Source organism: Heloderma suspectum, chromosome 17 (genome assembly GCF_057233095.1).
Source record: "Heloderma suspectum isolate Gila_16-S chromosome 17, 16-S_ref, whole genome shotgun sequence".
NCBI classification, from domain to species: domain Eukaryota; kingdom Metazoa; phylum Chordata; class Lepidosauria; order Squamata; family Helodermatidae; genus Heloderma; species Heloderma suspectum.
In genome coordinates, this window is record NC_139474.1 from 4,039,405 (window position 1) to 4,062,952 (window position 23,548).

A 23,548-nucleotide genomic window follows, 5' to 3' on the forward strand; every position below is an offset into this window, starting at 1 on the left:
TCTGGGATGATCGAGAAGAGATCCTGGCCTTCCTCTCTGCGACAACCTTTCAAGTGACTGAGGTTACTCAAGAATGAAGGGCAGGAAGTCTGCGCACGCTCAGAGTACAATTTGTCATTATCATCATTACTGTACTCTGTGTATGCTTGTCTTTAGCGTGCCTGCTCCTGGGCCAGGACCTAGGTCTGGTGCTGAAAATTTGAAAGGGGTTGGGGAGAGAGAGAAAAAGAGGATTTCCCCCCTGTTGCACAAGCCACTGCGGGAGCCTCACACCCCCAATTAGAGCACCCTGGAACTTTGTCCTGGAAGAAAAAGAGAAAATGAAAATGGCAGATAATACGGGAGGAAAGGGGAATGAGAATGAAAAAATGAATAGAGAATGAATAGAGAATGGAACTCCGCCATGCCCCCTCTTTAATAAACTTCCACCGCGCATTAAAAACATGGTTGTTCAGGCAGGCATTTGGGGTAGGTTAGGGTATTTTTAGAAATATAGTGTATTTCATTGTTTTAATTATACATTTTGTACATCGCTCAGAGTGGCTGGGTGACCGGCCAGACAGGCGATTAATAAATTTAATAAATAAATAAAATATTTTTTTTGTTAAATTTGAAATAAACAAACAAACAAAAATAAAAATAGAGGGAAAAAGGCATGAGAATGAACAGAGGGAAAACGGAGGGGCAGGAAGGGCGATAGCTAGATGCAGAGGAACGCGAGCCCGGAGAGGAGAGCAAGCGAGAAAGAAAAAGAGGAAGAAAACCGAAAGCGCCTTGAAAAGCACAGGGGTGCGCCTTCCTCTTCCTCATCCTGCCTGCCCCAGTTTTGCTAATATTGTTAGCCTAGGATTATGGAAACTGAAAGGGAACGCTAGAGCTCTCTCTTTCCCTCCCTTCCCTGCCCGCCCCTTTCCCTTTCCCTTTCCCTTTCCCTTTTTTGTAAGGCAACCATCCCACTCCTTATTGAGCCCCATGCGCCCAAAGCAGAACGCTCAGCTGCAAGTAAACTGCGTGGGGCCAGCGATCCCCGCCCTCCAGCACCTCCTCTTCCTCCCTCCTCCCTCCCGCTTCGTGACTCTTTATTTCGTGCACGCGCGCCCGGAGCGCGCGCCCGGCCGGGCCCTGTGCGGACGCTCCCCGGCGCGGAGGGGGAGCCCGGGCGCGGACGACTGTCCGGCCGGCGCGGCTGGCCCGCGGCAGCCCTGGATCGAAAGGGGCCGCGACGGCTCCGGGGGCGGCGGGATGTCCCGCCGGGCCAAGGAGGAGCGCCGGCGGCATTACACGGTCAGCGACCCCCGCAGCCACCCCAAGGGCTACACCGAGTACAGGGTCACCGCCCAGGTGAGGAGGGCGCTGCAGGGACCCCACCCCGCTCGGCCTTGCAGCAGGGGCGCGGGGGCGAAGATCTGAGCCGGGGCTCGGCCCTGGCCCACCCTGGCGCCCGGAGCATGGGGAGAAACCGAACCACGCTCGAGCCTCTGGGCACGTGCAGAGTGCCACCTGCGCAGGGTCACGCGGGCGGCGGCACCCGCCTCTAGTCAGCCCCTCTTGGGTGAAATACTTTAGGGGTGCGACCCTTTGCGTGCTCTGGCTTACCTGGGAGCAAGCCTGGCTGACCTCGGGGGCTCTTGGCTGAGCAGTCGCGCCTTGGCAGGGCTGCGCGTCCTCTGCACCTGGGCAGGAGCCCTGTCGGGCCTCTCGGAACGTGGAACAGATGCGATCTTTATTTTACTGATCTATTTAGAATTATTTTCAGGCCACCTTTGCGGGCAGACCCCGGAAAGATGAGGTGGTTCACTGATATTTTGGGTGATGCACCACCCCTGGGGGGTGGCGTGCGTGGGAAGGGAGCACGGGCTGGCAGGGGGCACGTTGCAGTCGAGAAGAACGGAAAGGGGGAAGGATCTTCTGCCACGCCCTTGCAGGCCCCGGAGACCCATGGCTCGTTCTTGACCGGTCACTTTTCTTCTTCTTTCCAGTTTGTGTCAAAGGTGAATCCAGAAGATATCAAAGAGGTATGTCCAGTGCGTGGCAGGGAGAGAGGGAGGCCCATTCATCACCAGCCCGCTCAGAAAATATATGTGAAAAATTTCATTTGTATTCCTCTGTTCCTCCAAAGAGGTCAGTGCTATGTACATCCCAGGTGGGCAGATCTCAGGCTTCAGGGATCAACTTTGTTTTTTACTAGATCCCCAAGGGCCGCCAACGAGAGCTGGGTGCAAAATAGAAGTGGGGGACAGACGTACCCTTAGAGGCGAGATATAAATATAGTAAACAGGAATGGGTTTGTGCACCAGTTGTTTTATTATTTATTATTATTTATTGCATTTCTATACCACCCCATATCTCTGGGCAGTTTATAGAAATCAAAACATTAAAACACAAGATACAAAGTTGAAAAGCCATTTACATAACAGCACACAGACAATATACACAAACATCATATAACTAAAAACAACTTTGAACAGTTGGTCATAACTAAAGACACATCCAGGACCGATTAAAACTCGTCATGTGCTGCCAAATGCCTGGGAAGAATTGCCAAAGAGGGGGATGTAGGTGGGACTCGTCAAACAGGTTGACTCTGCAAAGGGATGGAGTGGTGGTGGCGGCGGAGGGGTATTTCTGGAGGCATTCTCTCTTGGAAGGGGAGGGAACCATAGCTCAGTGGGTAGAGCAGTTGCTTTGCATGCAACGGTCCCAGGTTCAATCCCTGGCATCTCCAGGTAGGGCTGAAACCCAGAAAAGCTGCTGCCAGTCGGTGCAGACAAGATAGACCGGTGGTCTGAGTTGGGATGGACCAGCTGCCTATGTCCTGCGAAGGGGCGGGTACCACAATGGTTCTAGCGGCCTCTCTCACCTCTGTTCCGTCCTACAGATTGTGGTCTGGAAACGGTACAGCGACTTCAAGAAGCTGCATGGAGACCTGGCCTACATTCACCGCAACCTCTTCCGGCGCCTGGAGGACTTCCCCTCCTTCCCCAAGGCCCAAGTGTTTGGTGAGAGGCTGGGGTTGGGCGGGAGGAGGGCCACTCCCAGCCAACGTTTGAGTCCCCAACAATGCCTGACCTCGCTGATGCCGTACCTGGATCGTTTTGGAGGGGTACGGGCTGTGTGGCCCCTCCTGAGCGACTGTTTTGCTGGCCTTTATGAAGGCTTGTTCTTGTTGGGGCTTGTTGGCCACAGTAGCCCAAAGGGATGCCCATGTTCCTGCCAAATACTAAATGCTGGCACAAAGAGCAGGAGTTGTCCGTTGTCAAATTAAATTATTTTTTTTAATTTCCATTTAAGGATTTAAATGTCCTTTTAAACAAAGGATATACCAAATACCAAATATACCTTTATACCAAAAGGATTTTGGTATAGTCCTTCATCATTTGGATGAAATTCGCTACCAGAAGATGTAGCGATGGCCACCAATTTGGATGGCTTTAAAAGGGGGTTAGGCAAATTCCTGGAGGAGGAGGCTACCAATGGCTACTGGTCCTGATGGCTGCCTCCAGTATCAGAGCTACACCAGTTGCTGGGGAACATGGGCGGGAGGGTGCCGTTGCACTCCTGTCCTGTTTGTGGGTTTCCTGTGGGCAGCTGGCTGTGTGACCAGAAGGCTGGACTAGATGGACCCTCGGTCTGATCCAGCAGGGCTCTTTTTATGTTCTTATTGATTCTGGGGCAGCTAACGATATATTAAATGCAATAAGGAAAAATAACAAGTCCAAACAGCAATAAAACCAAAGTTAGGAATGAATTATCAAAAGGTATTTTAGGGTGCAAACCTATGCATGTTTAGACAGAAAAGAGTCCTATAGTCCTTGGAATTGTAGGACTTTTTTCTGTCTAAACATGCATACAATTGCATCCTTAAACACTTAAAAGGCCTGGGAGATTTTTTGTTTTTAAAAAGCCTTTCCTGGTGACTGAAAGTGCCAGGCAAACTTCCTTGGCAATGGAGTTGCACAATTGGAGCACTGCAGCCAAAAAATAAATTCCTCTCCTGCATTGCCTGGGACTTTCCTGGAAACTTTCCACAGACATCTGCTGACCACTGTTGGAGACAGGGTGCTGGAACAGATGGCTCCCCAAAAGGAAGAAGGCACTGAGTGCATCTTTGGAGGTCTCTGGCTGGGGGTTGAGGGTTCAATGAATTTTTGCCAGGATGGAAAAGTTGCGGCCTCCTGGAAATGTGTGTGTGTATCAGAGTGTAGTGGAAATCTAGGGGAGAGAAGCTCCAGGACTTTAAGTGAATGAGGTGATAACGAGGCTTTCAAATTTTATTATTGTTTGGGAGAGATTAGCACAGAGGAAGTTGGGAGGAATGAGGAAAACAATAATTGAGCAGAGTCTGGATGGTCCTTTCATTTTCTTGGGTGGGTTTCCTACCTAACACGAGCAATTTAGATGGTAACACGTCTTTGCAAGATTGTCTGCATCTCTAATAATAATAATTACAAGCTGAAGCATTTCAGCTAGCTGCAGATCTTCAGTTAAAGCAGGGGTGGGGAACCTCTTCCAGTCTGTGGGCCAGATTCACTTTCTGAGAAGCTCCGAGAAGCTCAATACCAGCGTATTGTAGCTCACAGCTCTCACTGCCAGCGACAAACCCTTTGGTGAGGCCTTTCAGCCTTTTAGAATGGGGGGAAAACTGCACCAAAGCTGTGAAACCACCAAACCATTTGTGGCTGGGGGAAAGGGTGTGGCCATCCTAGAGGGCCGGATTTGACCCCCAAGGCTGAGATTCCCACCCCTGGATTAAAGCTCAGTGTTGTACTAGCTGAACCTCTGCCGTCAGGAGTCAGCGCCAGTGAGTTCAGTGGTGACGAGGCAAGGGATCGCAGTCCTGCTGATCCTAATAAATTGGGTATCATGGTCTGTGCTGGTGTGTACTGGTGCTGGTCTGCGCTGTTGCTTGGGGGTTGGACTCGATGGTCTTAGAGGCCCCTTCCAACTCTACTTTTCTATGATTCTATGTACACACTGTCGTGATAAATTCCTGCGCTTCAAAATTTACCACCGGCGCATATGCAAAGATGGTGGGGGCAATCCTCGTTTGATGCAAAGCTGTTCCTCCCTGCAGGCCGTTTTGATCCTGAGGTGATCGAGGAGCGGCGCAAGGCAGCCGAAGTCATGCTGCGTTTCACGGTCCACATCCCTGCTTTGAACAACAGCCCTCAGCTCAAGGAATTCTTCCGGGTATTCCGGTCGTTCGGGTGGGAGGGCGCTGAGAGGTTCCCGGGATGCTGGTCTCCTCCCAGGCGGCCCCAGTGTGCATCCTTAGAGGGGCTGGGGATTTCACCCCCTTTCGCTGTGACTGCTGGGTCCCATCCCTGGCTGCAGAAGTGGAGCTGGGCTCACATCTTGCCCTAGTCCCTGGATGGGAGGATCCAGGTTTCACCCTGATATTTTGACCTCTGGACCCATTTTGCTGCTGCTGCTTCTGTCTTGTAGGGTGGGGAGGGAACGAGCCCCTCACAGAGCTCTGGCCTGCTGTCCCTGCCTCCCCCTCTGATCCCGGTGCCGTCGGAAGGAGTTGAACCAGGGGAAGATGCGCTGGGATCTGTCGCGGAGCAGGGACTCCCAGAGTGGAAGCAGGGCTCGTGTGGAGCTGCGGAGACCACAAGCCAAGAATGTGGCTCGGAGCCCGAAAGGGAGGAAAGAGGTACGGCTTTCTGTTGCTTGTTTTCAAAAACGAGAGGGGTGGGGTTCCAGTTTCTCTCCTGTTCAGTTTGTGTGAAACACCTGTTATCTCCATGACTGAGAGAAAGGCACTCTGCAGATGCTCACGTGCATCCTTGCCAATTTCCTAACACAAGTTGGGACTTGTCAACAACAACAAAAAGTGTGTGTGTGATGAGAGAACCAAGGCTGCTTGAGCTTGCTGAAATTCTCCGAATCTTACTTCAAAGCTTGCTTTGGCTCACTCCTGTTCTTGTTTGCAACCTGCTTTTCGGTTCATTCGAATGGGAAAAGTGCACATTTTTCAGATGGTTTTCAAAAGCCATGCATTTTTCAAGTTCTGCATATTTTAAAAATACACACTTTGAGTGGTACTTTTTTTCAAAAATTGTGTGTTTTTAAAAGAGTGCATTTTGCGAACTTACGTTTGGGCCTTTGCAAACATTTTCCAAAAATGTGCACTCCTGTTTACATTTGGGGTTGTGAAAGGGGCATTTTCAAATGATTTGCAAACTGAAATGAAATTCTCATATAGCCCTATGTGTGTATGGGCTGGGGAGAAGCTGGGTAGGACAGAAAAAAGGAATCGTCCCCCACTTCTTTCTATCCTCCTCCAGCTTCACCCATGTGGCCCAGTTCTGGCAACAGCAGCTCCAACTGGATTTGGTCATGGTACATTTGGTTCCCTTCTCTTTTACCTAGGATCCAAAGTCAGGAGCGTGTGTTCTGGGCACACATTCTCTGAGCCCAAATCTCCCCGCTCCCTCCCAAAGGATCCTTTTTAAGTTCCAGAGGGGACTTGCCCAGTGTCCATGGCCAATTCCTTCTTCCAACCCCCAGCGGAAGGCTTGCCTTGTTCCTTCCTTTATATTTGTACCCGAAACAGCACACGTGCCCCTCTGGTGCTGGTTACACAGCCCCTCACCCCACCCAAAGTATGTGAGGCCTGGAGCTAGGACGACTGGGTTCCTCATTTGGGACAATGGCTCTGGTATTTTGGTTCCTGTTCTCCTTGGCCGTTTTGCATGGGGTTTGCTAGTTCAGATGGATTTGGCCGCTCCGGAATCCACTACCTGAAGGGGTGAGCATCAGTCTTAAGGGTCTCAAGACCCTTAAAGGGGAGAGCTTCGGTCTTAAGCACAGCAGGAACTTTGAGCTTCGAGTGGGGAGGGGACTTATTTATTCCATTTTTATACTTCCCAATAGCCGAAGCTCTCTGGGCGTTTCACAACAATGAAAACAATAAAATACGAAACAAATAAAATATAGAAAAAACGCAATAAACGTTTAAAAGGACAGTATCAAAATTAAATAATCAAACAGAAGCCAGCAGCAAGAGATTTAAAATACAGCACTAGATTAAAAACAAACTAAAATGCCCCGGAGAATTAAAAGGTCTTCACCTGGTGCTGAAACAAGCACAACACCAACTAAACCTTTCTGGGAAGCCCACAACTGGGGTGCCTCAGCAGAAAAGGCCCTCTTCCTCGTAGCCACTGTCCAGGAATCGCAGGGATGGAGGCAGGGGCGTTGCTAGGCCTGGGCCCATGGGCAGGGCCGGCATCAAGGGTAGGCTTGGTTGGGCACATGTCGAGGGCCTACACCCCAGCCCCCTGGATCTGCTCCTCCTCTTCCCCATTGCAACCTGCTTGCTCACCTGCCTCTCACTCTGGCCCAGACTTGGAGGTGGCGAGGAGGAGGAGCGGGAGATGCCACGGCCCACTTGCTCCCTGGCTCTCTGCCTGCCTGCCAAGCAAGCAAGCGGGAGCCACGATGAGGAAGAGGAGGGAGGCTTCTCACAATGATAGTGAGAAGCCTGTGGTCCCTCCCCTCGTCCCTTACCCTAACCGAATCCCCTTGGCACAGGGGGGGCCTTCCTACCCACGGAGTCGGATGAGGACGAGGCCCTGGACGCACTCTTTGCCTTTGTCGGGGAAGAAGAGGAGGAGGAGGAGAAGTGCCTGGGGTCGCCTCCCCGCTGCCTCTTGTCAGTCCAGGAGTTAGCACTCTTTGACCCCTTCTCCAAGGAAGGTAGGTGGGTTGGCGGGCACCAGTGGTGGGGCAGCTGGTGTAACATAGGGGGCAGGAAGCCAAGTGTGGGTCCCTCCATAGTTGTGGGCACTGGCCCAATTTGGCTTGGGAAAGTGAGGAGATACCTGGGGGACAGTGGTGGCGTGGAGCCTGGGCTCTCCAAGACGCGGCCCTGATACTTCTTTATGAGCAGGGACGCTGATGTTATCTGCCCCCCTGCCCGACTTCCCTGCTCCCTCTTCGTTTAGCTGCAAGCCTCACGGCAGCTGGGGGGAAATGACTTTTCCAAGGAGCAATATTTTGTTCCCTGTTGTATTGCCAGGTATTTTGGGGTGGCTTGGAGTGGGCAATTGAGACCCATTTGACGGGCAAAAGACCTGCTCCTCCTGGTGGACGTGGAAACTAGAACTGGTTTGTTGATCCGGATCAACCCAGTTGCCTGCGAGTTTGGAATCTCTCTGGGAGCGTGGCGATGAGGACGGTCATGAGGCATTTCCGCATTTACCGCCACGTGACTGCTAGGGAACGCCATGCTTTTCAGGTTTCCCCCCCTCCTGTGCTGTCCCCACGCTGTTCCTATCAAGCCGTTGCTCATGAACTGGCCAGGAGTGTGTTTGGGGGAGCGAGGGGGGGAGGCAGAGAAAGACAGTGGCTCGTCCTTTCATCAGACTTTTCCTTTGTTGCTTAGCTTCTGGTGCTGCGAGCGTCTCCCATGGGGAAGAGCTGGCTGTTCTTGCTGCTGTGGTCCATGGGTCTCCCCCCAGTGCAGGAGTGGGGCAGGTAGCCGAGGAAGCAGCAGCCACGGCAGACCCCGGTGGGTACTTGCCCCTGGCCACGGAGCGCATCAGGCAGGCCTTGGAGAGTGAAGCGACCGAGGACTACAAAGCAGCTTTCTGCGGCTACCGCAGCGGCGTGGACTTATTGCTCCAGGGGCTGCAAGGTAACCTGGGCTGCAAACGCCCCTGGATGATTCGGACGGCTGGGCCTCTGTCTTCTCCCCATGCAGAGGGGCTGGGGGCCAGGGTAGTGCAGCTTGACCCCTGAGTGTGGGGCTTGTCCAAGCAAGGGCCAGTGTGGAGTAGTGGCGAAAGCGTTGGACCGGGAGATCCGTGTTTTAGTCCCCACTCGGCCATGGAAGCTCACTGGGTGACTTTGGGCCCGTCACAGACTCTCAGCCCAACCCACCTCACGGCGTGTTGTTACGAGGATAAAATGGAGAGGAGGAGGATCACGTCAGCCGCCTTGGGTTCCTTGCAAGGGGAAAGAAAGTGGGATATAAACGCAGTAATAAAGAAGAGCCATGTCTCCTGGTTTTCCCTCGATAGCAGAGCAATTTCAGTCTAGGCCTGGGGTCTCCAGCATGGTGGATACTGAACCCGGATACAGCCTTCTTAGTACCGGCTAGGCTACCTGCTCCTCCTGATTTTTATATTATTTTAGATAGCTTTTAATTTAAGAAAAAATAGCTGGGAGGCTGAGGTGCTGTAAAGTGAGGCTCTGGCCTTCAGCTCCATCTTTATTTCCCAGAATGCTTCGAGGCCTCACATGGCATTCATGGCCAAGTTACTTGACTCTGAGCCTCATCCTTTTGTCCAGAAAAGTGAGGGCTCAGCAGAGTAGTTTTGTGTTTCGGAGCTCCGCTCCCACCTTTGCCTGGCACTTGTTTTGGGGCGAGTTGTTTTTTTTAATAGCCTCACCAGTTCGCCGTGCCCACGATGGCAGCCAATTTGTGGTTGGGCAAGCGCACCCCCCTCATGGCAGCCATTTTGTGAGAGTGCCCGTAACCATCCCTCAAAATTCTGAACATGCCCATTGACCCAAAAAAGGTTGGGGAGGCCTTCTAGTTGCTGTTGGGGATGGCTCAAATCAGGCTTCCCTTTGTTTGTTCGGAGGGCTGCATGGGTCAGGGACAGCCACAAAAAGGGGCCACGTGCAGCAAGCAAAATTATGGCAAGATCGCATATGTCTTTCTTCTTTCAGGGGACCCAGACGTGGCCCGCAGGGAGGCTGTGAAGAAGAAGACGGCAGAGTACCTACAGAGAGCTGAGGAAATCTTTCAGCAACATCTGAAGCACCTACAGCTGTGACCGAAGCTGACAGACAGACGCCTGCGACCCGCCATGGGCATCTGTTGGCCGTCAGCGGAATAGCCGCCTGCCTCTTCAGCTGCCAGCGGCCTCATCCTGGCATTGGCTGGCTGAAGTGGATTGGGGAGCTCAACTTCACGGTCCTTGCACCCCACGTATGCTGGGCATTCAATCCACCCTGTAAAATACACGTTTGTAAATCTTCTTTCAGATGATGCTCACCGCTTTGGCTTCGGGGCTCTTTGCTGTTTGGTGGGTGGCCGGGTCTCGGTCACTCACAGGTTCCAGAGTTGGGCGACCCCAAACCTCAACATGGGGAGGGCACAGAGGACTCCTCCCCACCACTAAGCTTAGATCGGGAATAGTGCCAGTGCCATGTTCTGGGGAGCCCCCACTGGGTCCCCTCCCTCCGTGAGTCCGCCTTCACCCTGCCGCAGTCCCCAGCAGCTCTTGCTTCTGTTCCTCATCATGGCTGCCACTTGCTTGCTTGGCAGGCGGGGAGCCAGGGAGCAAGTGGGCCGTGGCGTCTCCTGCTCTTCCTTCTCACCACCACTGTTGTTTGGGCTGGAGTGAGAGGCAGGTGAAGACGCAGGTTGCCATGGGGAATTGTCGCCTCTGTGCTTCAGCCACCCTGCATTCATGGCTAGACAGCCGATTTCGGCTGTCTAGCTGTGGGAAGTCGGAGTGAGGGGCAGATGCCAGACAATGCACAGGAAGCGTCGGAAAGGCACTTCCGCCCTCCCTGCCCCGGCCTGCCCCCTGGAACTCTTACAAGCGTGGAGCGCGGGGCCGATCCACGCTGCGTACGAGGCAGTGCAGGAGTGGGTGGGGGTCGGTTCTCAGGGAACCGATCTATCCTATGGCTGTCTAGCCGCTGACTAGTGGCCATAGGATTGTGCCCTAAGAGGCTTTGCAAAAAGGCCATGTGTTTATAAGTTCTCTCCCTGAGCTGTGGGCAAACAGACACTGTTGGGGAGGGAAAGAATGTGTGTCACCCTGGGTTGTTGCAACGTGAACCAGGTCCATGCCCACTTATTTTGGGGACTGACAGCACCCAGTCTGGAAACCTCCTCCTAGGCTTTTTCCCGACCCTGCAAAAAATGGAGCAGTTTACTCCACAAATCAGGAAAGACCAGTTCCAAGCCCCCACATCACAAGAATTGCTCCGTCCTTGTAACATGAGGGCAGGGTCTCCATGGTTGAGCCCCCACTTTGCACGCAGAAGGTCCTGGGTTCGATTCCTGGCATCTCCAGATAGGGCTGGAAATATGCCTGCCTGAAACCCTGGAGAGCCTTTGCTGCCGGTCAGTGTTGGCTGTACTGGACTAGATGGGCCAAGGGTCTGACCAGCTTCCCATGTTCCTTTGATAAAGCAGCTTCCGATGCTCCTTTGAGTTATGAGCAAGAGAACCATATCAGGGTCTATTTCTCCACCAGTGACCAAGGGAAACAGGAAAAACACACACACACCCCGCAAGTCTGAACTGGATTTTTTTTTTTAACGATGCTTGAACGTCTTCAGCACTCGCGGGGCACCTTGGGCCACACGCTCTCCTCCAGCCACCTCAAAAGAGTTTAGGCAGCGCTTGGGGAGGACTTTGGACCTTTGAGGGGTGCTTTTCCTGGGACACCTCAGCGGAGTGCAGAAAATCAGGCCCCTTTTCATCCCTGTGCCCCCCACCACACCATCTCGTCACCCGAGACCAGTCGTGTGCTCCACCATCCAGCTCTTCAGCTCTCCCAGCGGACTCCAACGGAGCTCACCTGCTGGCTGAAAGGGCTTCAGCACCGCTGCCGTCCAGAGCAGATAATACTGGGCTATGTTCCTATATTAGTCAACAGGAGCACAGCTGAGTGGAAGAGTGCAGCTTTGCGTGCAGAAGGGCTCAGGCAGGGGAGGTTGGTGGCTCTGATGTCAGTGGGGCATTCAAGCCGCTCTGGGTTTCAGTCAGACCGCTGAAGTAGCTGTCCAAGGTCAGCTCCTTTAGAGTTCAGACTGAAACCTGGAGCGGATCCACCAGCCTCCATTGGCCCCAGGTTCTATTCCCCCCATCTCAGGTTAGAAGAATCAGTTAGCAGCTGATGGGAAAGACCCTTCTCTGTCTGGACCCCTCTGGGTCAAAAACGACGCTACTGGGCTGGATGGACAAAGGGCATGCTGGGGCCAATGCAGTCTCCAGTGTTCTTCCGATGACTTTGCTCAGCTGCAGCTGACCTGGTTTCTCCCATCCTGGGGTTTAAGGCGCATCGTTCTGCCGTCCTTTCTGTCTTTTCAGCAGCAGGACAGCAAACAAGTGCAGAAAGCACAAGGAACCCTAGAAGTCACTATCGAAGCATTTCACAAAAATATGGCTAAGGATGAATATTTTTTTATATATATTTAACGTCACCGGTTAATAACTTGTTTCAAAACTCCTTCAGAAAAACATCCCTCAAACACTTCTTCAAGCAAACCTTTCTTTAGTTTGCTTCCTGCGGGAAACACACTTCCTTGCAGTTTTCTCATTGCTGTACTTGCAGTTTTTGTTCCAATTAGTCTCGGTTGGTTCAAGTGAACTCAACTGTGCAAAACCAGATTGGGGCCAGACGTCCGAGGCCCCTGCCTGAGAGCAATGGCTTATATCCTTGTTCACCTCTCTTCGCACACTGTGACACCCCCCGACCCAAATCACCACTTGTGTGGCAACTGGCTCCAATGGGGTAAAGTAAGAAAGAGTGTGAGTGTGTGTGTGTGAGTGTGAGTGTGAGGGAGGGAGAGCAGGGGGGCAGGCAAGTGGAGCAGATAACCCCACTCACCATCTGCTTTGCCATGTGGAGATGTAACCGAGGCCAGAAAATGTTCCCTACTGAAAGTTAACCCAGCACAGTCCAGATAACTCCAAGCAAACCCAACAGCCCACAGAAGTACCTCATGTGGTCATCCCTTTGAGGGAAGGAAACCACACAGAACAGGGGTCACCAACATGGTGGCTGTGGGTGCCAACGTGCCCACAGGCACCTCTCGGTGCCTGCCCAGACTCCCTGCCACGCCTGATTTCCATCTTCTCAAGAATTTTAAATTATTAAAAATGGGGAGACCAGCATGCCACAAAACAGCGCTCTCCCCCGCCCCCACACCATCTTCCTTTTGGGTTCAAATGGTGCGGTTCTGCATTTAGTAGCTCAGACCCCACTTCTGCCGTGGACTTCCGTTCTTGGGCAAGTGACTTTTCTTTGCTTCTTACCAGTTTGCCTTCTGGGAAACGAGTGTTCTATGACCGGCCGTGACCATCATTTTGCCCATAGGCAAGGTGGCCCTTTGGCAGCCATTTTATGAGAGCACCCACTCAAAATTCCAAATGTGCCCACCAATCCCAGAGGGTTGGGGACCCCTGCCATGAAACTATATAAGCAGAAAGGAAGCCTCTTGCTTTTCTTACCCCTGCCATCTCCTTGCTTACCTATTCTCTTAAAGCAGGGACGGGGAACCTGTTTTCTGTTGGGGGCCACATTCCCTTGAGAGGGCAATCAGTTGGGGGGGGGGTTTCCATGGGAAGGGCTGAAACCAGTGATGGGTGGCATCACAGCTCAAAGTGAACAGGGCATCCTCTTTCTTTCTCTCTCTCTGCCACCCACTGGTGGTGCAAGAGGACACACTGCCAGAGGCAGGACTGCTGCCTCCCTCTCTATGCCTCCCCCAGCAGGCTGTCCTCCTGATAGTGGAAGAGGGATGGGCGGCACTATCCCTCCTGATCTACCACCTGAGGTGAGGGCTTCACCCTGTCTCATGGGAGGGCTGGCCCTGCTTCCACCCTCTTTTCCCTCTTGGCTAGCAGGAGGGACAGATTGCTCTTGCTAGACGTCTGAACTAATTGCTCGCAGAGGACTTTTGAAATTAAGCCGAGAGCTGTAGGTTGCCCACTCTGCCTTAAGGTCCCAGACTGACGCTGCAGGCAGAGTTAAAGAATTAGGGCCATACAGAAGGAAAGCCAAGCCTGACCCAGCCAGAAACAAGCCAGATGTTTTATTGCTGGTGTTTGTTGCTTTAATGCAATTTTAATTGTTTTATTACTGTATCGGTCTACTTAATGGTCATGGGCTGCCTTGAGAGACGGACAAAAAATAAAGTAAAATGAAATAATAAAAACGCAAATTAAATTAAATTAAAAATTAAAAAATTAAAAATAATGTAATAAAATAATAAAATCCGTTAAGAGTAAAAAAAACAAGCAAAACTGTTTGCTACTATATAAAGAAATACTCTGAGCATGTGCAGTTTTGCATCCCTTAAGCCATAGCACCATCACAACTGCGAGAAGAAATGGGAGTTGGCTTCCGCCGCCTTTATGCCAACTACATTTGCTTGGGAAGTAGCACCATTTTGTTGCAGAAGAGGAGAATGTATTTTTAAAGTACAAATAATAAAACGAGCCATCTGGAACCATGTAAATTCTGGGCTGGCTAGCCCCTCGTTAGATACAATCCTTTAAAAAATACTAAGGAAGCGAGGACGCTCCGGAGAGCAACTGCACCCCCGTGAGCTGCGGCATAAACACGGCACTGTGGGTGCTGCCCTCCGGCCGGCTTGCCTGCCCCTATCAACTGTATCTCTTGGGTGGTCATCTGGGGGATCCCTGGGCTGCGGGGCGCCCAGCGTCTGGCCCAGCCCTCAGGATCACCCGCAATCGGACAGGACAGAGTGCTGACCTCGCCGACCTCACCCTGCTGGCTTCCACACACAAGGCCTCCCGTTCGAATCCAGTCCTGCTCACAGGGATTCCGTCAGCGGACAGCTCAGTTCCCCTGGCCGCACATCACTGAGGAAGGGAGCAGGGCGGGAGGGGAGTGGCGGGAGGATTGAAAACGAACCAGGGCGGGACCGGGAGGCGGCCAGCTGGCGTTGCGTCTCCGAGGCCCAGAGGCAAAGCAAGTGTTTGGTCCTGGTGGACGGCGAGAGGGCCCGAGCTGAGTGTGCACACAGGAGAGAAGGCAGAGCAGCGGCACAGCACCCGCTTGGCACGCAGAAGGTCTCAGGTTCAATCCCAAGCATCTCCCGTTAAAAGAAGATCAGGTGGCAGCGACGGAAAGGGCCTTCGCTGCCCACAACCCGTGAGAGCTGCCACCAGCTCGCTGGACACAAAAGCGTCTGACCCAGGCTGAGGCAGCTTCCAAAGTTTCCCCAGAAAATGTCCCCGCAGCAACAGCATCAATGCGACCGGGGCGTGTGTGTGTGCCGAGAAACCACCACTCGGATGTCCTAGTGCCCTGCTCTCTGCTAGACCAGAGGTAAGCAAATGTGCCCGTGAGCACTCGTGCACCCCCTGGACACCTCACATGGCAGCCAACAAGGTGCCCAACATTTCCCACTTTCCTTTTTAATGAACACATTTTCTTACCCGCTGCTGGTAAAAAGAGGTTTCTGTCGCAGCTGAAAACTGTGGGTTCAAAGGAGTCGTTCAGTGTGTTGGGGCTCAGACTCTTCCTCTGCCAGTCTTTTGGGCAGGTGACTTGTCCTTTGCCATGCCTCCCATGGCAGCCATTTTGTGGTGGTGCCCAAGACAGCTTCTCCAATTGCCGAATGTGCCTATGGCCCCAAAAGGTTGCCTGCTAGCCTTCAGTTAGCCTGTTTCAGAGGGCCTGTAGCTCAGTGGTACAGCACTTGGCATAAGAACATCGGAAGAGCCCTGCTGCATCAGACCACGGGTCCACCTAGTCCAGCATTCTGTTCACAGTGGTCAACCAGCTGTTGACCAGGAACCCACAAGCAGGGCACGAGCGCAACAGCACCCTCCCGCCCATGTTCCCCAGCAAATGGTGTACAGAGGCTCACTGACTCTGGTTCTGGAGGTAGCACAGAGCCATCAGGACTAGGAGCCATGGATAGCCTTTTCCTCTAGGAATTTGTCCAACCCCCTTTTAAAGCCATCCAAATTGGTGGCCATCACTGCATCCTGTGGTAGCGAATTCCATAGTTTAACTACACACTGTGTGAAGATGTCCTTCCTTTTCTCTGTCCTGAATCTCCCACCAATCAGCTTCATGGGGTGACCCCGCTGGGTTCTAGTGCTATGAGAGAGGGAGAAAAATGTCTCTGTCTCCACTTTCTCCACACCAGGCATAATTCTGTAGACCTCTCTCATGTCTCCCCTTACCCTCCTTTTGTTTCAAGCTAACCAAGACTTCATCTACCATGAGTCCCAATCAGCATGGCCAATGGTCAGGAATGCTTGGGAGTTGTAGTCCAAGACATCTGGAGATAACTAGATTGCAGGTTGGAGAGAACATGCGACATGGAGGGGTAGTGGCTTCATCTGTTCCATGTCCTCTCCCCACAGAAGAAGGCATGGGGCAGGGGAAATCGATTCCTGGGAGCTGCATTGGGCGGGGATCATCCTTGCGACATGGCCGCAGGGAAACAAATTATGTCAGGGGGTGATGTCATATGGCCCATGGAGGGCGGGGGAGGGGTGTCATCTGGCCACTCCACCAGATCATGGTTGCCCGCCCTTGCTCTACTTTGCGGGGGGGGGGGGGGGCAAAGAAAAAACATGTCACAATATAGACAAGCAAGAATCCTACAGGGACAATTCCCTTCCAGGGACCGGCCTGGAAGAAACACCCACTGACCTCCCACCCACCACACATCTCTTTCCAGTGCCTGCCCTAAGAGCAAGAGAGAAGGGTAGGGGAAGACGCTGGATGTTCACTCAGAGGTTGCATGGAGAAGCTTCACGGTCTCATCAGCAGGCCGGTGGGCAGAAACAGATGGCGTGGCGTTGCTTCAGGGTCAGCTTTGCCTGCTTCTGGGGGGCTTCCCAGATCCCTTTGCTCCTTCCAGAAACAGCTGTCCACAGAAAGAGAGAGTCAATGGGGAAAAAGACAGCATTAAAAAAACATCCGACGCTCGGCACAGGCTGTGCGTTAGCCAGCCCCGTGTTTTTAAAAGGCACAGCCGAAGAGGCGGAATCCAGAATTGGCACAAGACCACGGCTTCAGGTTTTGCAAGGGTTCCCTAACTGTCTTGGAATGGAGTTAGTGGCAGTGCCAAGAGGGACAGAGAGACAGGAGGAGATGCTGCTCTTTATGCAAAGCACAGGGAGGGGAGGAAGTTAACCGAGGCAGGAATGCGGTACGAACGCCAGAGACGAAATCACAGGAGGTCGAAGTGGCCGATTCCCCCATGCAGAAAGAGGGGCGGAGAAGGCAGAGGCGAGGTCAGATCGGGAGGGCGGGGGGGGGGGCAGAGGACGGAGATATAATTAAAGCGACGCTGATTTTACAACGAGACGCGAGAGGTTCTGTAAAAGCCATTTAATCAACATTGGAAAAATAAAAAGTGAACAAGTTGCCACGGCAAGAACAAACTGTTGACCAGTTGTACAAAGGCAAAAAATAAAATAAAATAGAGTACCCAGGAATACAGCAAAGCAAAGGAAGCCTCCCTGGCTATGGAGCCCAGTGACTCGGCTGCAGGGATCAGAACTCGGCACGCAAAGACATGGAGCAAGCAAAGAATCAGCGAGCAGACGGTGCGGAGGTTTGCAAATGCCGGCGGCTCGGGGCACGAGGAAAGAGTTCGGAAACACCGGACAGGTTTCTACAAGCAAAACCGTCTTCGGCGGCATCACGGATTCGCACGGCGGGGTTGGCGAGGCAGACGACGGCTCTTCGAGGCAGGGGGTGGTTTTGGGTAACGACCGGATCGAAACGGAAAAAAAAAAACAAGGGAAGAGGGGAGGAAGAGAAAGGGGAGGGGAGGGGAGGGGACGGGAGGGGAGGGGAGGCAAAACCCAAAAATGCCGCATCACCAACCTTGGAAGGAAGCCGAAGGAAAATGTCAGTGCAGGTTAGAGTGTGCTCAGCAAAGGGCCTCAGAGACACTGCTCCGGCGCTGCCTGGGAGGAACCTGCAAAGAAATCTACACAGTTCAGGTGTGTGCAGTCATATATGTATATCCACACCACGCATATACATACACACAGGCTGGGGACAATACAGCAGGGTGGAAACCCCTTCCAGCCTGGGAGTTGTATCCCGTTTCAGAGAAACTCTCAGGGGCCACATCTGGTTGTGTGCAGGGCCAAAGTGAACCGGGGCAGGGCCCAAACGACAAAACTAAATGCCAGCCTTTTTTTTGGCTTAGGTTAGTGGGACTAGAAACTGTGTCCAAATGGCTGCTGAGCCACAAAATGCCCTGGGTGACATCAGGCCGGCTAACATCTCTCAGCCTAACCTACCTCGCAGGGTTGTTGTGAGGATAAAAAGCAGGGAGAGGGAGAACCCAGGAGCCTTCCTTAAGTTGCCTGAACTAGTGCTATGCCAAACATTTCTCCCACATTTTTTTCGACCATCCTCATTCAATTTGATGGAAAAGAAATGGCTTTCGAAAAGAAATTCAAAGGAGAAGAAATTTCGGAGAAATTCTCATGGGTTAGGTTTGGGGTTCTTGTGATTACTTTAACTTACGAGGTGGCCACGGAGCTTAATTTACTTATGAGGTGGCCATGGAGTGTACAGAGATTCATTGTACAGTAATCTCTGTGGCAGCCTGCAGCCTCCTCAGCTTCCCACACTTCAGCTAAAGCCGTGGTGAGGAAGACATCCTGAGGCAATTCCTCCCATGGGGCTTTCTCAGTTCAGGAAGTGCAGGTGGCCTGGGAGGCTGCAGAGCAACGGAAAGATGTGCAACGGAGAGAGAAAACACACGCAGCCCCCTCAGCCCCCTCGCAGTGATTAGCTCAAAAATACCAGCAAAAGACATTCGAAATTCTGCCTCGGAAGAGTGGAAGCCTCAACACAGTTGATGCTGTTGCCACCTGCAGGAGCAGTGCAACAAACCAAAAACCCTGAGGGAAAAAGAAAGGGCCTGTGAGGCAACCTCTGCCAATAGTGAGCCCTGTCTGTGAGAAACTGCTGGAGAATTTCTTGTCCCCTAGGAGAAATTCAGTGAGACTGTCCCCCCAATTTCTCTGCCCACAAATAGGATGGAGAATTCTGGGAGGCCATTTGCGCATAGCTCCAGCTTGGGCGAATGGCGGGATAAAAGTTAGAGCAGGGGTGCTGAACTTCTTTCAGGCGGAGGGGCGGATGAAATTTCAAGAAGCTCTTGGGGGCCCACATTCTAGTGGTGGGTGGAGTCAAAGACAAAAGGGGCGAGGTCTAAACACAAGAATACCAGCATCTTCTAGTTTCAGGCTCTTACTGCCAGAGGCATTTCAACCTTTTAGAGGGGGGTGGCGGGAATGCAGAAAAGACGGGAAACCGCCAAATGACTTTTGGTTGGGAGAAAGAAGACGGGACCCGGGGAAAGGGGCGTAGCTCTCTGAGGAACCCTGGAGGGCTGGATTTGGCCAGCAGCCTGAGGTACCTCACTCCAGCAGAGAGCTGGGACATTCGTTGCATTGCTGGCTATTTATCCCTTCTCCCAATAATTTTTTTCCCACCAACATCAGGTGGACAGAGATGTGTGTGGGGATGCACTGTACAGCTGAAGCCCTCCAACCAGGAGCATTCAGGCCCTCCTCCACCAGCAACGCTTCTGCCCGCCCCCAGCTCCTGCGTCTACGCCCCACACAACCCACACAAACAAGGATCTCTGGACACTTACTGCTGGAAGGGACGCAACACCCTCAGAAGCTCTGGGCGTATTGGGCGGCATAGGCGCTGGCGTACCTCTCGTAGTATTCTGCCACATTATAGGCCGTGCCAATGCTGTACTGGGAGTATGTGGCGGCTGCGGCAGCTGCAGCTGCATACCCAGGCTGGCTGTAGGCTTGGCTGTATGTCTGGTTGGCGGCCGCAGTGGCGGCGGCCGCAGCAGCAGCTGCAGCAGCATAAGGGTCAGTGTACTGGGTCACGACGGCGGTGGGGGTAGCTGTCCGCCTGCCCACAGGGCTCCTTTCCCTATAGGCGGCTGGGGGAGGGGGGGGAGGCAAGGCCCGGTCATAGGCTGCTCGGGCCCGGTCGTAGAGCTCGTAGGAGTAGCGGTCGCAGTATTCTCTGTCATACCATGCCCGGGGACAGTATGGGGTGTAGGCCGGGGCCGGAGCAGGGATACGCCCCCGGGAAAAGTAGTAACTTGGGGCTGTGGGCGGCGGGGTGGCCACAGCAGCCCCCTTGGCAGCCCGGAGGGAGCTGTTGCTCTTGGAGAGGGTGACGAAGATTTTCTGGTCCTCCAGAGGGGTGTCGTTCAGGTTCAAGATGGCGTCCATGGCTTCCCGCTCTTTGGCCATGTGGACGAAAGCGTAGTTCTTCACAATGTCGCACTCCACCACTTTGCCGAAGCGCTCGAAGAGCTGCCGGATCTGGGAGGTGGTGGCTTTGGCTGAGACGTTGCCCACATAGATTTTGGTGGCATTGCGGATCTTGGAGGTGGCATACTCCACGGTTAGGTGGGCCCCGTAAAACTCGCTCTTGTGCAAGGCGCTGATGGCCTGGTGTGCCTCGTCTTCTTTCTCCATGTGCACAAAAGCGAAGTTCTTCAAGATGTCGCACTCGTTCACCTGCCCATACTGCTCAAAGAGCTTCCTCAGCTCCTCGGCTGTGACGACGGGAGACAGGCCCCCCACGAAGATCTTCACCATGGTGATACCGGGGGCCCCCTGCCAGGACTCACTTGGAGGAAAACAGAGGGGAAAGAGGGTAGCCCAAAGAAACACACACACAGACTCCTATTACCTACCCACCCGTATTTCCCTGGGAGAGCCCGTAGCTAAGTGGTAGAGCCCCTGCTTTGCAGGCAGAAGGTCCCGGGTTCGATCCTGCCAGTCAGTATCGACCATACTGGGCTACATGGACTCAAGCTCTGATTCAGCATAAGGCAGTTTCCTATGGGCCTAGATTCCCTTCACAGAAGGGCTTCACTCTCCAACCAACCTTCAGGTTTAGGATGAAAAAGTCTTGTGTAGTCCTGATGTAGCTAGATAGGAGAAAATAGAGAGAGTGCCCTTTTTTCTGTCTAAACAGGCATAGGGTGGCATCCTTAGAATATCAGAAGGGCCCTGCTGGTTCAGACCAAAAACCTACCTCTCCAATTCTGTGCTCACAGTTGCCAACCAGCTGCCTGCGGGAAACTCACAAGTAGGACATGAATGCAACAGCACCCTCCCGTCCATGTTCCCCAACAACTGGTATCCTGCCTCTGATACTGGAGGAAGCACATAGCCATCAGGACTAGTAGCCATTGATAGCCTTCCCTCCAGGAATTTGTCCAGCCCTCTTTTAAAGCCATCCAAATTGGTGCTCATCACTACGTGTTGTGGTAGCACATCCCATAGCATAATGATGCACCGTGTGAAGAAGCTCTTCCCTTCATCTGTCCTGAGTCTCCCACCCATCGGCTTCATGGGATGACCCAGTTTGGTTCTGGTATTAAGAGAGCGGGAGAAAAATGTCTCCCTGTCCACTTTCTCCACACCAGGCATAATTTTGAACGGTCCCACCATGTTTCCCCTTACTGACCTGGACCATTGACCTGGGATCTTCCGCTTGCAAAGCATGTGAACTCACACTGAGCTGTCACACCCCGCTCCCAACTTACCACTGCTGCAGAAAAGCACCCTGAAAAAGCTAGCCTGCCCTCTCCCCTCGTGAAGCCTGACAGGAGCCCTGATGGCCTCACAGCTGGGATAAACCATGAGGGTTTCAGGGCTGGTGGCACAACCAGTCCGGGACCCTTCTTAACAGTGCTAGACAGAGGCCAGCTAAGCCAGGCCAAGGAGCATTCTTGCCAGGTTGCCTGTAGTGCCTTCCCACACCTAAAAAACGATACTGTAGAGTTGGGAAAAGTCCCGAGAAGGGCAACTCAAATTACCAAGGGGCTGGCGCATCTCCCCTATGAGGGAAGGTGACAACCACTGGGATTGTTGAGCTTGGAAAAAAGGAGGGTCAGGGGAGACATGAGAGAGGTGTACAAAATGATGCCTGATGTGGAGAATGTGGAGACATTTTTCTCCCCCTCCCATCATACTAGGACCAAATTGGGTCATGATGCTGATGGGTGGGAGATTCAGGACAGACAAAAGGAAGGACATCTTCACACAGCACAAAGTTCATCTCTGGGATTCACTTCCGCAAGACGGAGCGATGGCATCCAATTTGGATGGCTCTGAGAGGGGGGTAGCCAAATTCCTGGAGGAAAAGGCTATCCGTGGCTACTAGTCCTGATGGCGATGTGCTGCCTCCAGTACCAGAGGCAGTCTGCCTATGTATACCAGTTGCTGGGGAACATGGGCAGGAGGGTGCTGTTGCACATTTGTCCGGCTTGTGGGTTTCTCATTGGGGCAGCTGGTGGGTCACTGTGGGAACAAAACACTGGCCCAAGCAGGCCTTAGGTCCAATGCAGCCTGGCTCGAATGGGGAGCTCAGCGTGGGGCGGGCTCCAGGGGGCAGCAGGCACTCTCTGGAAACATCCCCCCCCCACTCCGTTTGCTCCCCAAATTATGACCCAGCTCTGCGTCTCGGTCTAGGTCAGTCCTACCTAGCAGGGCTTCATGTACATCCCCGCCTCCTCTCCCCTGTAATCGGGACGGGGCTTCGCCTTCGCTCCAGCCCACTCATTTTTCTGGAGTCGCCCCCGCTCTCTCTCTCCCCCCCCCCCGCCGGAGCTCAGCCTCTCCAGGGGCCAGGGAAGGTGGTGTTGGGGGGGGGGGGCTGACCGAGGGGCCCGATGCGGAAGGGTGCAAGGATGGCAGCCTGCTGGTGGGCTGAGGACCAAGGGCGAGCGAGGAGGGCGCACTTTGGGGGCAAACGTGCGAGGCTTTGGTTTCTGGACTGGCAGGGAGAGGGCTGGGGGTCGTGCAAAGCCCCCCCCCCCGTTGGATCAGCCCAGCAGACCCCGATCACTCACCGGCCGGGCTCCTGGCTGCGTCTCCTCTATGCAATTCTATGCAATGCAGTGTAATGCCCCCCTCCCCCCTTGCCTCAACCTCCCTCCTGGGCTTCAGTGAGGATGAAGCTGCCTAGGACTGCGCCATGTTGGGCTCCTTCTGGATCACGTGAGTAGAGGGGGGCCAGACAAATCCGCCCCCTAAGCTATTCATTCCAGGGGAGGGAGGCGGAGCGCCGGCGCCTGGCGGCGCGCGGTCCGGGTGCCGCGTTTGCTCCGCTCCAAGGCGCAGAGGCGCTTGTTGCACGTGTGAACGGACGGGGTTTCGCGTCCTCGTGCCAAAGGCTCTGGAGCTAAGGAGCGGAAGATTTTCCGTGGGCCGCAACACTGGGCGGCGGCGGGAGGGTTAAATCTCCCTACCGCCCACCGTGGCCCCGATCCTGCTGACCCCTCCCCGCGACTGCCTTTACAAAAATGTTACACGGGATGCATTCGCGCGTTTAACGTCGCGTCTGTTTCGCCATTACAGTCTTAAGGCAAGATCCATCATAAGCCCTACTTAGAGTAGACCCGTGGAAATGCGTGGGACATCAGTGAGTCATGATTAAGTTAAGTCCCATTCGTTTCAATGGATCTACTGTAAGTAGGACTAAGACTGCACACTTAACCTCTACCTTCGCTGGTTGCTCAGAACCCCGGCCGGAAAGGTCTTCCAAGTGGCCAAACGCACACCTGTGCACAGATATAGGGGGCCTGGGGCGTGCCCCCCAACTCGCCGCCTTGCCTCATCCGTCTTGACAAGCAGACCCATTTTACAGTCCGAGACGACTGAGGCGGTGGAAGAAGAAACGTTGCACCTTTTCTGCTTGACCTCCCCAATGCAGTGCAAAATAAGCGAATGGTCCCCAGGTTCCCTGGGGCAAAAGAAACAAGAGCCATATATTGGGGGGGG

The 23,548-nt window shown here is 53.4% G+C and overlaps 2 protein-coding genes across 4 annotated transcripts; one reads left to right on the forward strand and one right to left on the reverse strand.

Annotated features, from left to right (window-relative positions):
• Positions 1 to 1,107: 1,107 nt before the first annotated feature.
• Positions 1,108 to 13,887, forward strand: SNX15 (sorting nexin 15). Its single transcript, XM_084824817.1, has 8 exons — positions 1,108 to 1,341; positions 1,980 to 2,015; positions 2,879 to 2,999; positions 5,075 to 5,190; positions 5,446 to 5,656; positions 7,540 to 7,704; positions 8,393 to 8,644; positions 9,685 to 13,887. The coding sequence occupies exons 1-8, from the start codon at positions 1,243 to 1,245 to the stop codon at positions 9,789 to 9,791; spliced, it is 1,107 nt and encodes a 368-aa protein (XP_084680943.1). The 5' UTR covers positions 1,108 to 1,242; the 3' UTR covers positions 9,792 to 13,887.
• A 3,181-nt stretch (positions 13,888 to 17,068) lies between these two features.
• Positions 17,069 to 22,771, reverse strand: LOC146334249 (uncharacterized). 3 transcript variants are annotated; one of them, XM_084824651.1, is made up of 3 exons: positions 22,618 to 22,771; positions 19,378 to 20,384; positions 17,069 to 17,676 (listed from the first exon to the last, which is right to left on the reverse strand). In XM_084824651.1, the coding sequence occupies exon 2, from the start codon at positions 20,351 to 20,353 to the stop codon at positions 19,400 to 19,402; it is 954 nt and encodes a 317-aa protein (XP_084680777.1). In that variant the 5' UTR covers positions 20,354 to 20,384; positions 22,618 to 22,771; the 3' UTR covers positions 17,069 to 17,676; positions 19,378 to 19,399. The 3 variants fall into 3 exon arrangements, with proteins under 3 accessions (XP_084680777.1, XP_084680778.1, XP_084680779.1); XM_084824652.1 differs by having other exon boundaries at positions 17,069 to 17,582; positions 22,618 to 22,758; XM_084824653.1 differs by lacking the exon at positions 22,618 to 22,771 and having other exon boundaries at positions 17,069 to 17,688; positions 19,378 to 20,364.
• Positions 22,772 to 23,548: the final 777 nt, after the last annotated feature.